The sequence below is a fragment of the Vigna unguiculata genome, chromosome 11, assembly GCF_037176805.1.
Source record: "Vigna unguiculata cultivar grain cowpea cultivar isolate G323 ecotype 2 chromosome 11, ASM3717680v1, whole genome shotgun sequence".
Classification (NCBI taxonomy): Eukaryota; Viridiplantae; Streptophyta; class Magnoliopsida; order Fabales; family Fabaceae; genus Vigna; species Vigna unguiculata.
Window position 1 is genome coordinate 16,748,836 of NC_140802.1, and position 17,381 is coordinate 16,766,216.

Consider the following 17,381-nt stretch of genomic DNA (forward strand, 5'->3'; position numbering starts at 1 on the left):
TAATATGCCTAGTTCAATTTTTAAGTTGTTAAACCTATCTCTAGCCAATGGTTTGGTGAACAAATCAGCCAATGGATTTTTAGTTTTAACAAATTGAATTTAACGATCTCCCTTTTGAACATGATCACGAATGAAATTATGTGTAATCTCTATATGCTTGGTTTTAGAATGCTGTATTGGATTCTTGGTTAAGTTGATGGCACTAGTATTATCACAATCCAAAGGTACCTTACTTAGCTTTACACCATAGTCCAAAAGTTGATGCTTTAACGATATGATTTGTGCACAACCATGTCCAACAACTATATACTCAGCTTCAGTAGTGGAGAGTGTCACACATGCTTGCTTTTTGCTATTCCATGAGATTAGACTTGAGCCAAGTGACAAGTACCACTTGTGCTTTTCCTATCCAATTTGCACCCTGCATAGTCCGAATCTGAAAAGCTACTAAGAGTTATGCTAGAATCACATGGATACCATAAACAAACATTGGTTGTTCCTTTAAGGTACTTTCGAATCTTTTTTGCAGCTTTAAAGTGTGATTCATTTGGATTTGCTTGGAACCTAGCACATAAGCATACACCAAATTGAATATCTGGCCTACTTGCTGTAAGATAGAGCAAAGACCCAATCAACCCTCTATATTTGGTTGAATCCATTGGTTGGCTAGCCTCATCTGCATCCATAAGGAAATTTGTTGCAATTGGTGTGACAACTTCCTTACAACCCTCCATTTTGAACTTTTTCAACAAGCCAAAACAATATTTTTATTGGTTTAAATATGTTTCATGCTTGAGGCTCTTGACTTGCAGCCCTAGAAAGTAGGTAAGCTCACCCATCATGGACATCTCAAATTCTACCTGCATAGTTGCAACAAATTCTTCACACAATGTGTTATTATTTGAACCAAAGATGACATCATCAACATACACTTGAACAAGTATAACATAACTTTCATGTTTTCTAATGAAGAGTGTTTTATCCACTACCCCTCTAACATAACCTTTTGATAAGAGAAAATTGCTTAGCCTTTCATACCACTATTGTGGTGCTTGTTTCAAACCATATAAGGCCTTTTTCAATTTGAAAACATGGTTAGGATAGAGATGATCCTCAAATCTAGGAGGTTGTGATCCATACACTTTTTCATTTAGGAAAACATTCAAGAATGCAGTTTTCACATCCATTTGATGCAATTTAAAGTTACACATGCAAGCATGTGCTAAGAGTAATCTCACAACTTCTAACCTAGCTACAGGTGCATAAGTTTCATCAAAATCAATGCCTTCTTCTTGATTATGACCTTTAGCAAGTAGTCTAGCTTTGTTCCTTACAATATTACCATCTTCATCCATTTTATTTCTAAAAACCCATTTAGTTCCAATTATATTCATATCATCAGTTTTAGGCACTAGAAACCACACATCATTTCTTGTGAATTGATTGAGTTCATCTTGCATAGCAACAATCCAATTACTATCATTCAAAGCATCATTCACATTTTTAGGTTCAATTTGAGATACAAAAGCAACATGTTCATAAAAATACAATACTACGTCTAGTAGATACTCCCTGTTTGATATCACATATGATGTTTTCCTTTGATAAACCTCTAGACTAGATCCAATCCTTGGGCAAGTTGTTGTCTGCAGCTTTTTCAGTTGGTTGTTTTTCCTTTTCAGCCGATTGATTTCCTACAATAGAGGGCTTTTCTGCAGCAGAAATGTACTCCTGTAGTATATCTTCTTCATCTGCATTCTTTGGCATTATCAAATTGTATTTGAGTCCTTCTACCAGTAGCACATTCTTGATGTTGAAAGAGGATCCATTGCCTATGACTCCATTTTCAAGGATTCTTCCTTTGTTGTTGTCTCCATAGGTTACAAACCCTTTCTCCTTCAACTCCAACTTTGCAAATATGGTCTTATTTCCTATCATGTGTCTCGAACAACCACTATCAAGGTACCACAAATCTTTCTTATCACCTTTTATGACCTGCAAAACAGATTTAGATTACTTTGTACCGTTTGATAGGTTGGGTCCATCTTGGTTATGCCTTTCTAGATCCTTTTGGGATCCATTTCATAATCCCTTTAAGAACATCATATTTTCTAGCATGACAGTTCTTAGTAACATGACCTTTTGGCATACAGTAGTTGCATGAATGGCATGTCATTTGGCTTACTTTTTGAAAAAAAAAATTAGAGAACTTCTTGGTTTTCTTTTGAAAAGAAGGATTGTAACCAAGTCCAACTTTGCCAAACAAACAATTTTGAGAACCAAGAACAACCTCTAAGTTTGCTTCCCCTCTTGTGAACCTTGCACAGGTCTTTATAAGGTATTTCACTTGATTTTTAAAACTATGCAGTTTTCACAGGGTTTTTCAACCGGCTGATTTCTAAAACAATCGGTTGAATTACTGTAAATCATTTCCAAATGTTCAAAATCAATTTTTAAATTAAATATTTCTTTTTCCACATGACTAAGTTTTTTTCCCAGCCAATTGTTTAAGCCATTCAATCGATTATTTAATGCAAAAATCTTTTCTGCTTCATTATGCAACTCTTCAAAATCATGCAACAATTGATTATAGTCATTTTTGTCTAGAGAGCTTACTTGGTTTGAGGAGGTTGACTCATATCCAGCCATGAGGCACAAGTTGGCTTCCTCACTTCCTTCTTGTGATGAGCTACTTGTTGAATAATCTTTATCTCCCCAAGCAATGTAAGCACGTCATTCCTTGGGCTTGCTTTCTTTTTTAGATCTGTACTTGTATCCTTGTTAAGGTTTGGACATTCAATTTTGATATGTCCTTGTTTCACACATTTGTAATAAGTAAAACTAGAAGTATTATTTAAATCAAATTGTTTAGAATTGTACCTCTTATGGTTACCTTTGTTGCCTCTTCCTTTGACAAATTCCCAAACCTTTTGACAAGCAAATTCAGATTTTCATTCTCACTTGATTCAAGCACTTCCTCATCTGATTCTTCATTGTTCTTGATGCTTGAATTTAAGGTTATATTCTTTACCCTTTTCTCACTTGACTCTAGCTCATTTAGCTTTGTCATCTCAATTTCATGCTCCCTTAGCTTGCCAAACAATGTAGTCGTAGTCAATGTAGATAAGTCTCTTGTTTCTGATATAGCCGTGACTTTTGGTTGTCAAGATCTATCAACACACTTCAGCACCTTGATGTTTAACTCTTCTTTGTCAAATTCCTTACCTAGACTCATGAGATGGTTAACTATGTGAGTGAATCTCTTTTGTACATTCGCTATAGATTCTCCTTGTTGCATCTTGAATAGCTCATACTCTTGAATCAAGGCATGCTTCCTTGCTCTCTTAACATCATTGGTTCCTTCATGATTGACTTCAAAAATCTCCCACATTTCCTTGGCACTCTTGCATTGTGAAACACGAAAAAACTCATCCATGTTGAGCTCTCATCCTTTCTTCCTCAGTGCATTTCGTCCATGGCTTATCAACCTGCACATTTTCAATCGTATGCTTATGAGTATATGGTCCATTTATGATTGCATCCCATATCCTTTGATCTATTGATTCAATAAAGATTGTCATCCCAATTTTCCAAAATTTGTAATTAATGCCACTAAACATAGGGGGTCTATGAATTGTGTAAGACCCAGGAACAACTTGGAATATTTTAGGTAAAATTAAATAGTGATTTATATTTTGGTATAGATCTATAAATAACTTTAGTCATGACAAAAGACTAAATTTAAATAAATGAGTAATTAGAGTGGTTATTTATCTACTTTAAGAAATTATGGTTTGTGGAGTATAAATGCTTTAATTCCTATAATGCATATTATATAATGTGATGGCATGTAGCCTAGCGGTGGAAGTTGTGTGCAATTGGTGAGCAATTTTCTCCTTTAAAGGAGTGGGGCCCATGGAGTGTGAATGGGTTGTGTTTCCAGTAAGGGCATGCAGAAATATTGGGTTCAAAAATGTTGCAACCAGTTTTGATTTTATTTATTTTTTTCTCCTCTCTATTTTTTTTTTAATCTTTTGGAGTTAAATGATAAGGAAAATAAAATGGGATAGAAATCTTAACAGAATTATTTGGTGGTATTAGATAAAGCTAAACCCTATAAGTTTTCTTTAGAGAAAAAGGGTTAGGACAGGAGAAGGAAAAGAGAGGAAGAGTGCAAGTTAGAGTTTTTAGTGGTTGTGGTAGAGAAAAGGAACCATCCAGAGAGGGAAGCTAACTTTGTTTCTTTCTCTTGTTTTCTTGTTGTTGGTTTGATGGATGAAAGGGAAAAATATGCATGTGTAAGGGAAGTTCACCTTGTGTTTCTCTCTTTATGTTTGTATTCTCTTTATGTGTGTATTGATTGATGTTTGAAAGTTTGAAAACCATGTGTTGTGGAAAGACGAAGAGTGTGGTGCAGTTTCGTTTTTTTTTGCTATACGTAACCATTAACCATTATTGATGTGAAATGCATGGTGTTAAAATTTCCAGTTTCCCTAAGATTCTGTAGTTGGGTTCGTTTTTATGTTTTCACAAATCATAATCATGTGAATACTACCAGATCTTAGGGTTGCAGTTTCTATTTTATTTTTGGGGTAATTTCCGTGAGGGCAGGGGTCGTTTGGGTTGCAGATGGTGCCTTCTAGGTCAGAGGGTTTCAGCCCTTTAGAAACCTAGTTGCACGTGTATTTATTCTCCTTTTCATTTACAGTGCAATCATAGAGGTAGTTCTTGTCTCTTTATTCTCTCTTATCCATCTAGGTTCATGTGATTCCAATAGCTTTCCTCATCTTACCATTACTCACGTTGAATGCCTTGTAAAAAACACACCTAAGACCTAATACATCAAATTAATGCTACAAGGTCTACAATATGAATTACAAACTTCAAATACAAATTACAAACTTCAAATACACTTTCTTAATGATGTAACCATGTGGATAACACACGTTCCGGCCTTGTTCAACATGAATATCATCAAATCGCCTTTCCTTCATCAATGTAGGCTTCATTCCAATGGTAATGACTTTAAGGTAGTTCAAAAGGGCTTCATCAATTCTTCATCAAATCTTCAAGAGACATACCACCTTGGCTTCACATGTCAATAGGGTGGAGCTGAAACCCTGAATTTGAATTAAACGTTAGTTTTATGACCGAGTTCTTAAAAACTTATAGTACATATTTTATTTTTATTTTTTTGTGGTGATTAAATGACCTATTTTGGAGGTTGAACAAAGACTTTTGTGTGAAGGTGAATCCTTTTTTTGGATAGTGTTGAAGGTTAGGTGAGTTTAGTGCATGAATTTGTTTTGGTTATTGTTATATGCATTTTCACAATGTCTATACATTTTGCGATGTCTGTGTTTTCTCATTAAATTGTATGTGTGTTGTTTCTTTAAAGTTAAAACTTATGCATTTTTTACAGAAATCCTATACATTATATGTAATTGAACTGGTAGTCTACTCCCATTGTGTTCTATCAGTTTTGCTAATTTATTCATAAATGAAGATTTAGTTGTTTAGAACTTCTGCCAACTTATAGCAGGCTTATGTTTAGTTACTAAGATATGGAACTCTAACTATCTTTCCAACCACCTCTTCAAGTATCATTGGAGATTGTTCACGTATGGAATAAATAAATTACTTTTTATATACTCGATGACTCCTTTTCTTTTAGGTAGAAGGTTGTGGAATATAAGATCACAAAACTGAAACGAAAGGTTATTTTTGTTCGATAATGATTGAAAAAAAAGGATCTTTAGTGGACTACTCAAATTATTAATAGTTGTTTAAGTTGAGATTTCTATATTTGGTTATACCTTTTGATAGACTAGTTATTTTGACACACAACTCTCTAAGCCAATAAAACTAATGAAGATTGCACTGATTTAAGGAGTCAATTTAAAACCCAAACATGATAAGGTAGACACTACAATAAATAGTATAAATTCTGATTGTTATTTTCGTAAAATGTGGCAGTTTTAACGTCCATAATTTACATCTATGGCGGTTTTAAAAATTGGCACAATTCGTGTCTCTATAAAGTATAGTGTTATATAAGATCACAAAACTGAAAAGAAAGTTTATTTTTGTTCGATATTGATTGAAAAAAAAAGGATCTTTAGTGGACTACTCAAATTATTAATAGTTGTTAAAGTTGAGATTTCTATATTTGGTTATACCTTTTGATAGACTAGTTATTTTCAAACATAACTCTCTAAGCCAATAAAGTACTAACGAAGGTTGTACTGATTAAAGGAGTCAGTTTAAAACCCAAACATGATAAGGTAGACACTACAACAAATAATATAAATTTTGATTGTTATTTTCGTAAAATGTGGTAGTTTCAAAAATTGGCACAATTCGTGTTGCCATAAAGTATAATGTTGCGATTTCAAGCCAACCACCGCAACAATTGCCATTTATTACATTCTAAAAATTATGGATGTCAAAGCAAGCCTGGCTCGCCAAACCCGCCCACCAATAAAAGGGCGTGCTGGGTCGGAGTTTTCGACTTGCTACCAAACTGGTGGGCCAATGGTGGGCAAACCTACCCCTCCCTTGTTGGCAATTTATTTAACTTTTTTAATATTTTTTTTAATTTTTAAAATTAAAAATAATTAGAAAAAATAAAATTATTTTGGAAAAATATAAATATGCAACACTATTATAATTTAAATCATTAACATTTACCAATTAAATTAATTATTAGTTATAGTAGAGTAATTTAACATGTAAATATAATAATTGTTTTAACTTATCCAAATAAACATATTAATGGATCAATTAAAAGCTTAGAAAATATTTATATGATTAAATATGCTCTAAATATTTATTTATAAGTATATATACAAACATATTTTATAAATAAAAATTAAAAAAAAAATGACTTTTTTGGCCTGTTTGTTAGTGAAAATTAAGATTTGACTTTAGGGGAGCTCTCACTGACTTGATTGTTGGAGTCCTTTCAGCAGGTAACCTCCCATATGTCCAATATGGCGGCTGAAGATGAAGACATGCCCCACAAGACTACATAGTATCCTTCTGAGAGATCCAATTTGGGTAAGGTAATATTTATGTCTCATGATAATCTATTATTATTTTTGCAGGAACACTTGAAGCCCACCGTGGGATACGAATAGCGCCTTACCAAGCAAAGAATCTTTGAAAATGGTTTCCACTTGTAGCAAAGCTGGCATCTCCAAATAGGTTGAAGCAAGGTACATGGGTATGGCGGTGAACAAGGTCGACTTAACCGCCATCCTTGAAGGACGGGCTAAGATGCAACAAGAGTTTGCATATTTCAAAAAACAAAGCTCTGACAAAATGGAGGCACTAAAGTAGGAAAATTCTCACCTCCGAAGGAAAATAGAGATGGATGCCACCTAAAAGGGCAAAAAGAAGGAGGTCCAAGTAGACTCCAAAACACTTGTGTTTCAGCCAACTGAAGAGGAAAGCGAGTACAATACTACTCCCCACACCTTATCCACAACCCATCATACACCTACCCTTCTAACTAACCATATCCCCCCGCACTACCACACCACGACCTTCCCAACCACTATCTGTCATCCTATATCGGAACACCCACACAAGCGCCACCATCCCTTTATTAATGGCATCATGGAAACTCCATTCCCCACCCAGTGGGAAGCCTTCATGCTGGAACGTTGTGAGGGAGGCACACACCCTGATGAACATGTCAAGATATATGTCAACAATGTCTGCTTGTACACAACTGAAGATGTTGTTATGTGCAAGGCCTTTCCCACCACTCTCAAGGGACCAACATTGGAATGGTTCACATCCCTACCACCGTACTCGATCGACTGCTTTGACACTCTATTCCACCTCTTCATGACCCAGTTTGCCAAAAGTCGTCCTCACCCGGCTACGCCTTTATCCGTCCTCAGCATTAGACAAAAAACAGACGACACGTTAAGAGCCTTCATCGATCGATTTCGTAAGGCAGCTCTCGATATTCGTGGTATGCCCCCTTGAGTGCTCCATGTTCACATATTCTTAATGAAGCCTTGCAAACAGACCTCATTCCCCCTCCTTGCAAAATGCTCAACCAACCTAATACCAACATGACTAAATATTGCAAGTACCATCGCAATAACGGGCACACAACAAATGATTGTAAAGCGTGGCAAGATAAAATTGAGGAATTGATATGGGCTGGTCACCTCATGAGGTTCGTCAAAAGAGAGGGCGATGAGTCATTATTTCCCTCCATTCCACTAGCCTTTATGTACCCTTTTGATAGTTGTAAAGTGCTTTATTGTCTTTTTTTAGTTCATTTTCCTTAATTGAGCATCATTGGGCTATTGTTCCGAATTTGGGTTAATTTCACATTATTTGGCCTAATTTTCGGTTTTAATTATTTTTAGGTATTTGGGTGAAGCAATTTTGGAGCTTGGACACTTATCTTAAGGTCAAGAGAGAGTTGCCACGTGATTTCCACATCATTGTCACGTCTACGCCATGTTAGTCAACTCGTTCACGTCATTGGGCCAACATTTTCAACCCACAGTGGCATTTTTGTAATTCTGAGTGGCAGAATTTTTTATAATTATGTGAATCTGTGGTCATGTGACCACGTATAGGAGGGCTGAGTTTTTTGTTTGCAGCCACCATCATCTTCTCCACTCTCCATTTTTAGGTTTTTGAAGCTTTTAAGGTGACCCATCTGTGGTCATGTCACAAGGATTTCAGAGCAATTGATGGAATCATGTCCAAGACCTTAAAAGAGATCTCATATTAGCTTCAGATTGTAGAACAATAACTCTTTTATAATTTTTGTAATGTTTTTGCTTGGGCTTTATTGGACCTTTAGGTGTTGGGCCTTTTGGTGTTTCGACCCATAGTATATAAGCCCTTGTGACACATTTTTGTATTCAGATTTGAGTTATATGAAAATTTGAGTTTTCTGTCAAGTCTCGAGGTTCTCCTCAGAACCACCGATCCTTATCTTTGAATCTTCGATTCAAAGTGGCGGATCATCCTCACTTATCTTGGAACCTCCTCCAAGTGGCGTGATTTCCTCCCATTCTACAAAAATCCCCAATCGACGTCCTCCATTTTCCCCCTTTTCGTTTTAGGGTTCATACCCATTTTCATTCTAGACGAATTACACCGCAAATCCGAGACGATCCTTCATCAAAAAACCATTGGTAAGTATACTTTCAATCGATCGAAAATAGAGTTCATCGATTGATTTTACTAGACAAATTATGAACTGGTATAATCAACCGATTGAAATAGAAAAAAAGTCGACTAAAATACTGGAAAAAATGCAGAAACGCAGATTTGAGATTTGAACCAAGAACAATGCACAAGAATGATCAAGATAGGTTCTAATTGATTATGCAAACATGCTCAATATTGCAGATGCCATGAAAATTGAAGTTCTTTAAACTTTAAATGATTTTAAAAGAGAGAAGGGTTAGAGAAAAGATTGGATTACAAGATTTTTATACTAGTTCACTCAAACTTTAGCTACATCCAGTTTGTCAAGGCAACTTGAGCCTGACTTTGCACTATTTCAAAAGATTTACAAAGTTTCCACTCTTTACACTTTCAAAATAAGCAAAAAACACACACAAGACTCTTGAATCACACAAGCATCACACCAGCACAACAACAACCCTCTTGAAGACCTGGAAAACCACCAGGCACACACACAAAGCTTGAGAAAGATCAAACCTCAATGGTAGCACAACCCTTCCTACCACAAACCACCTTCTCCAAGCTTCAAACACAAGTCAAAAGCTCCAAGAATTGATCCAAGATCAATCTTCAACAACTGCAGTCTGAATGATCACGAAAGAGAGAGATTTCCCAAGTTTCTAGAACAATTTCACACTAAAAAATTGATCAAATTACCTCTCTTTTGAAAATCACAGCTCTTATAGTCAAACTGTTACGAAATTCAACAGGTTGATTTCCAAATCAATCGGTTGATTTCACTTTACTTAAATGAAATCAGTCGATTAGAAAATAAATCAACCGATTGAATAAGTCATAGTTCAATACTACTACAACCAACCTTTTAACCTATTGAAAAGTCATTCAGCAGACTAAAAGAGACATTTGAACCTGTTGAAAAACCATTCAACAGATTAAAAAACACAACAAAGACCAAATACATCAAATTAATGCTACAAGGTCTACAATGTGAATTACAAACATTAAATACTCTTTCTTAATCATTTATCCATGTGGAGAGCACACGTTCCACACTTGATGAACATGAATACCATCAAATCTCCTTATCTTCATGAGACACACCACCTTTGCTTCACATGTCAACAGTAAATAGTATAAATAGCTTAATAATTAACTTTTGTTGAAAATACAATTGCATTAAATAGAATAATTATTTATTTTTAGTTTAGTAACGATGTTATTATTCAATTATTTATTATTTTACACCATATTTTTATTAGTATTACTATTATTACTATATTAGTGCTAATATGTTATTATGATATTATTGAATATTATTATGAATTATAACGTACTATTATATTATTAAGAACCATGAAAGCTTTTCTTAATTTTTCATCTGCAAATTTTGTTCATATCTTAAATAGGAACTTTTCTCATAGATTAAAAATATCGAAGAGTTATTTAGGGGCATTAAAATGATCCATTAAAAAGATTTCACTTTTTTACAACTTTTTTGGATTTTGAATTTGAAATTCAAACATATGTAGCATATTTTCATGGATTTTTGAAATTTCAAATTTAAAATTCAAATTTTATTACTATATATATTTCAAATTCAAAATTTCACAATATGAAATCTTGATATAAGATTGGAATTAAAATGGTATGTATTTTCATATTTTTAAAAGTTTACAAAATTTATAATTTTTATTCTTTACATTCTGTTTTAATTATTATGATTGATTTTATCTTATTATCTTATTTCATAATTACATTGTTATTAAATATTATTATATTTTCTAATAATTATTATATCGTTAAGAATGACCAAATTCTTTGAGGTTTTGAATTTTTTATATTTTTTATCAGAAACATTAAAAATACTCATTAAATAGATTTTAAATTTGTGTATATGTCTTATATTTTAAATGTTAAATTTAATTTTTTTTTACTTACTATTTCAAATTTTAAATTCAAACTTTATTATTTTATATATTAAAAGATATTTATCAATATCTAATTTAAAAGGCAGAGAACATCTTGATTTTCGATGAACTAATTTTAATATTTATTTTTAAAAAACACTTTACAATTCATTATAACATTATTATACAAACTTGAAATGAAATATTGTAAGGTTTCTTGTTTTTAATATACTTATTTATAATATGGTGTGAATATATGAAGAATATTTCCAATTCACTATGCAACAAATGAACCCTTAGTGCAAAAGTTATAAACTAATAAATTTGAATATGTATGTGTGAATGTTGTATATATTTGAATATTTACGAGAGAAGAAGAAAAACTTCTACATTTCTTTTCTGCTTCAAACAGTTCATTCATCATTGTCGTAGTAAACCTTAGATGAATAAATAAGTCTATCGGTCAACAACAGACTTAAAATTTAAGTTTGTTGATCAACAACAAACTTAAATTTTAAGTTTGTTAGTCTCCAACATATTTAAAATTTAAATCTACTGCATTTAAGTATGGTGTAAAACAGACTTAAAAAACTTGAAATAACAGACTTAAAAGGCCTATTTTGTGGTAGTCACTCTCTGTTCTTTCTTGTGAGTTATGCCTCTTGATTGCTTATACAATGGACTTGGCTTGATTCTTTGGATGCTTCGTTATTAGTATGCATGTTTGGAGATGATTACACATTTTTGTTCTCTCGAGCCTTTAGCCAAATGAACCTAACTTGAATTTATCCCTTCGATAGCCCCTTTGAGCATGTGTGTCCTACTTTATTGTCTTATAGTGCATTACAAGCCCTTAGCTTGAAAAACCATCATTGACCATGCCAATGGAAATTTTTTAGCTTTGGAATTGTTTATGGAATTGGTGCTCAATTAAGTGTAGGGTTGTGTGCATATCAGTTCTGGTTCTTGGAACTTCATTTATGTCTATATGTCTGTTTTTGGAAGTTGTTTCAACACTCAAAAGTTTAAAACAAAAATGAAGATAAAAAAGAGAGTTTGGATTTTGATATTGTGTGAGGATTCAAATTGGAATTGTAGCAGTTTGAAATTGCTTTCATGCTTAACTTTGACTTATTCGCCATTGCTCCTCTATTTTATTTGGTTCTTAGGAACTTGTGCATACATTCCACACTTTTTCCTTAGCCCCATTACAACCTTCAAAAGTCCCTTGGATCTTTATGTGCATGTGTTCTGGCTATTGATTTTAGAGGCTTCCCAAGTCTATATGATGTTTGTTTTTTAGGGATGCTTTAAGAGTAAACAATAGTCTTGAAAGTTAACACCTTGTGCATTGCTTAATTACATTATGAACTAGTGTTACTTTTCGCTTAGTTGGTTAAATTCGGGTGACATGAGTTAACTAAACAGAGTAATAGATTTTCTAACCTAGGATTAATGTATTTTAAATCACGTTTTGAATCTGCCAACCCCCCCCCCCCTCCAACTTGTGTTTGGAACCTTTGATCGAAAATAATGGTCATTGGGAGATGGCCTTGGAAGAACTCTAAGTACTATATTTAAATTGTTTATTTGATCATGTATAATATTGATCACTTATATGTATACTTCTTTTATTAAGTGTTATTCGTTGAGCTTAATGTATGTCTAGTATTAAATGTTTGTAGGATATTGGTATAAGGTGTGGTATTGATTCTAAATGTTCAAAATTGTAATTAGCTTACCCTTTTTTTTTCCTGTGTGTTGGTTGTTATGTTTTCTTTTGCAATGATCACTATTACAACACGAGAAAATGAGGTTGCAGGTGGTAGTGAGACTAGACAATAGGGGTGTGGATCACCAGTGGGAGTCTTGAAGGGTAGTTTTGTTCATATATGGATATACTATGTAGTGTGCAATCATAGTCCTTCTTTTATTTTTGAATTATGTAGAAACTAATTTTTTTATAAACTTTGCAAAAAGGACCATAATTACATATTTGGTAGATTTACGCATATTTCATGTTTTCTTGGCCAGTTTTGCTTATATTTATCATGTATGCAACCTATAAATAGAGTTTTTCTCTATTTTTGGAGTGTTACAAGTATCATTAAATATTATGACTAAATATCATTTAATATATTCAGAATTTAGGGATCAAGAGTTGAAAAAAAAAAACATATTGCATGTTCCATTATGAAGCTCTCTATATATCTATAGGACATAATTGCATGTTCCATTATGAAAACCTAAAACTATAACTATATATTATCCACATTGCAAGAAAACTCCACCCATATTATCCACATTGCATGTTGCAAGAAAATTCCACCCATATTATCCACATTGCATATCCTATTTAACCCTCCATAACTATATATCACTAAGAACAAAATCAAGATCTCATACCACCAATCTTATGTTTTTATAGTTTTTTTTTTATTTCCACGGTTTTAATTTTAATTTTTATCTATATTTTACTAAAAGCATCATTTCAAAACCTAAAATATTAATTTTTAAATTAGAAAAGTGAATTTTATTAAAATATAATGAAAGTGAATGTCATTCATAAAATAAAAGAAATAAATATTATTTTTTTTTGAAATATAATTAAGCAGAGTTTTATTATTAACAAATATAATAGAGGAATCTTTATTGAAAATTATGAAAACTTTAGCGTCTTTTTATTTAAATGATTAAAAATGTGAATATTTGTTTTACATCTACATGGAGTGAGTATCATGTACCGAGTAACCTATTCTTGGTAAATGAATTTTCTTAAGGGAAGATATTAATATAATCAATTTCATAAAAATCTAATTCTTTAATCTACGTAATGAAAATTTTAATTAATCAAATACTATAAACTTGTTGCAAAATTACCAAAGACAGCAGATTATACGTTTTATTTTTCGTTAGAAGATATTAATAGTTTGTTAATTTTACATTGATTTAATTAAGCAAACCCTTTAACATAAAATGGTGTTGTAAGAATAGGAACTACAGAAAAGGAAAACACCATACGTCAGAGCTACTACAATCTCAATTTATGTAGCCATTTGAAAGGTTCTAGTTTATTTACCATGTAACTTAGCATAACATATGTGGTTAACAAAGTTTTGGTTCACAAATACACCACATGTATATACATATATAGTCAAACTCTGAAACCATTCAAAACCACACAATTATGACTATTTCACAAGCTAAAAAGGTGGTGTTTTCCTGAAATAACTCAAACCCCATCTTTAAAAGCCCATCAACATCACCATTGTTCCTCAGACCTGTAAGCCAATAACATAACAAAGCTACACGCATTTGTTTCATCAGCACATCTGCAGGTCTCAAACAAATTCACATTTATTCAACATGGACATGAGGAAGATTGCTTGTGCTGCTCTCATCGCTGCTGCCTCTATTAGTGCAACGGTGGCTACTGTCGAGGTTTCTGCCCCTGCCCCTGGACCTAGCAGTGAAGCCTCAGCTATCGTACCCCTTGTTAGCTCCTTGGTCGGTGCCTCTGTCTTGTCTTTCTTTGCCTTGTTACATTAAGCTTTCATGGCAAGAGGTTAATGGAAGAATCATCAGCAAGGAATTATAGAAAGAGTGAATGATGTGATCTTGTAACAAATGCATTTAATATGTTAGTTATAAAACAAGAATATTCGATAATAGCTATAAAAATATAATATTTGTCTTAAATGGGACTCTAATAACATCACTAAGAATGCAAAAGCAAAAGAAAAAGAAAAAGAAGAAAAAACTAGTTAGAATAGATCCAACCATTATAAAATGAATACAAATTTAAAAAAGAATACATAAATAAGGTTAGTTAAAGACACTCAAAAATCAACACAATCTTATTTTTTTCGTTGTCGACGTAAATGATGAATAAATATATAAATAGAAAAAAAATCACCTTGGACTATTATGACACTAAAAAGGACATTGAAATTTAATTTTATATTAAAAATTAAACTTAAAGATTGACCGATACTTTGGAAGGATATATATATATATATATATATATATATATATATATATATATATATATATATATATTATATATTGTATATATAAGTATGTATATATGTATGTATAACAAAAAATGATATAAATATTATTGGTCATTGAGACACTAATGGACACTGCAATTTAATTTTAAATTATTAAAATGGACATTAAAATTTAATTTTATATTAAAAATTAAACTTAAAATTCATTAAAGTCCATCAGACCTTGGAAGGATATATATATAACAAAATTATAAAAATATTGTTGGTCATTGAGACACTAATGGACACTACAATTTAATTTTAAATAAAAAAATAGAATCAGTTAGACTAATTCTAAGAAGTGGTAAATGTAATTTCAAAATAAGAGTTACATTGTTTCTGACAAAGGAATGACAACAAGTTTTAATAATAAAAAAATTAGAGCATTTCATTAGATTTGCTGACTCTTTAGATTTTATAATATAAATTATAATTATAATTAATTGTTTAATTATATATATGTTGGCTTGGCAGATGCATTTAAAATATTTTTTTAATATGAAATTAAAAATTTCAGTATAGCCATCGTTTCGTGAAAGTTAATAGGTGAAAGTTAGTAAAGCTATAAATATTTTAGAGTCAAGGTTTTTTTCATTTTCTTTCCCCAAAATTGAACGCCATTACACTTGCGTCCTATACTTCGTCTTCATAGTTTATCTTAGGTTGAGCTTATTGGTTGTTTGCACAGGATTCCATGCACTAACACTTTTGAAGGCGATGTTATTTATTCCCTGTGAAGTAAGAAGAATGTAGACATGGTATGTAATCAAATTTTCTCATGTCATAGTTCATTTTATCTATTACGGAACCAAAATCTTTGAATTGTTTTTCCAAATCGAGGTCCCTAACATTGAAGGCGAATCTGTTTATAAACAGGGATAAAAGATGTTTTGTTTGTTGAGGTAAAGGCTGATGGGTGTGTTAGTTTTGAAATGGTTGAAATGCCAAGAAGGGGGGTTGAATTGGCTAGTTAAAAATTTAGGCTATCTTTGAAAGCTAAAAATCACCTTTAATAGAATCAATTTGATCACCAAGTTAGGATGTAAAAGCTACTGGACTATATACTTTCAATTGGTCAAAGACAAAGTTAATCGATTGATATTACTAAACAAATTTTGTTATGGTATAATCAATCGATTGAAACAGAAAAACAGTCGACTGAAATACTAGAAAAAATTCAGAAATGCAGATTTGAGTTTTAAACCAGGAATAGTGCACAAGAATGATCAAGACAGGTTCTAAATGATTATGCAAACATGCTTAATTCTACAGATGTCATGAAACATGCAAGAACATGAAAAAGATGATTAAAACATAAGTTCTTTAAACTTTAAATGAATATGCAAGAGAGAAAGGTTAGATAAGAGATGAGACCACGAGATTTTTATACTGGTTCACTCAAACCTGAGCTACATCCAGTTATTCAAGGCAACCTTAGCTTGACTTTACACTATTTTAAAAGATTTATAAAATATCCACCCTTACACTTTCAAAATATGCAAAAACCACACAAACGACTCTTGAATCACACAAGAATCACACTAGGACAGCAAAAACCCTCTTACAGACCTAGAAAACCACCGAGCACACACACAAAGCTTGAGAAAGATCAAACCTCAGTGGTAACACATTCCAGCCAACCACAAACCACTTTCTCCAAGCTTCAAACCAAGCCAAGCGCTCTAAGAATTGATCTAAGATCAATCTTCAACAGCTACAGTCTGAATGATCACGAATGAGAGGTTTTCCATAATAATTTCACACTAAAAAATGATTAGAATTACTCTCTTTCGAAAATCACAACTCTTATAGGCAAACTGTTACGAAATTCAACAGGTTGATTTCCAAATCAATTGGTTGACTTCACTTGACTTAAGTGAAATCAGTCGTTTAAAAAAATAAATCAAGTGATACAATATGTTGCAGTTTAAGAATACTACAACCAACCTTTTAACCTGTTGAAAAACCATTCAACAGATTAAAAAACACACCTAAGACCAAATACATCAAATTAATGCTACAAGGTCTACAATATGAATTACAAAGTTCAAATACACTTTCTTAATGATGTAACCATGTGGAGAACACACGTTCCAACCTTGATTAACATGAATATCATCAAATCGTCTTTCCTTCATCAATGTAGGCTTCATGCCAATGGTAATGACTTTAAGGTAGTTCAAAAGGGCTTCATCAATTCTTCATCAAATCTTCAAGAGACATACCACCTTGG

The 17,381-nt window shown here is 32.5% G+C and overlaps 1 protein-coding gene across 1 annotated transcript; it reads left to right on the top strand.

Annotated features, from left to right (window-relative positions):
- The first annotated feature begins 14,360 nt into the window (after window positions 1-14,360).
- LOC114168234 (arabinogalactan protein 23-like) lies at window positions 14,361-14,765 on the top strand. Its single transcript, XM_028052982.2, has one exon. It carries the CDS (start codon window positions 14,463-14,465, stop codon window positions 14,643-14,645), a length of 183 nt encoding a protein of 60 aa, XP_027908783.1. The 5' UTR covers window positions 14,361-14,462; the 3' UTR covers window positions 14,646-14,765.
- Window positions 14,766-17,381: the final 2,616 nt, after the last annotated feature.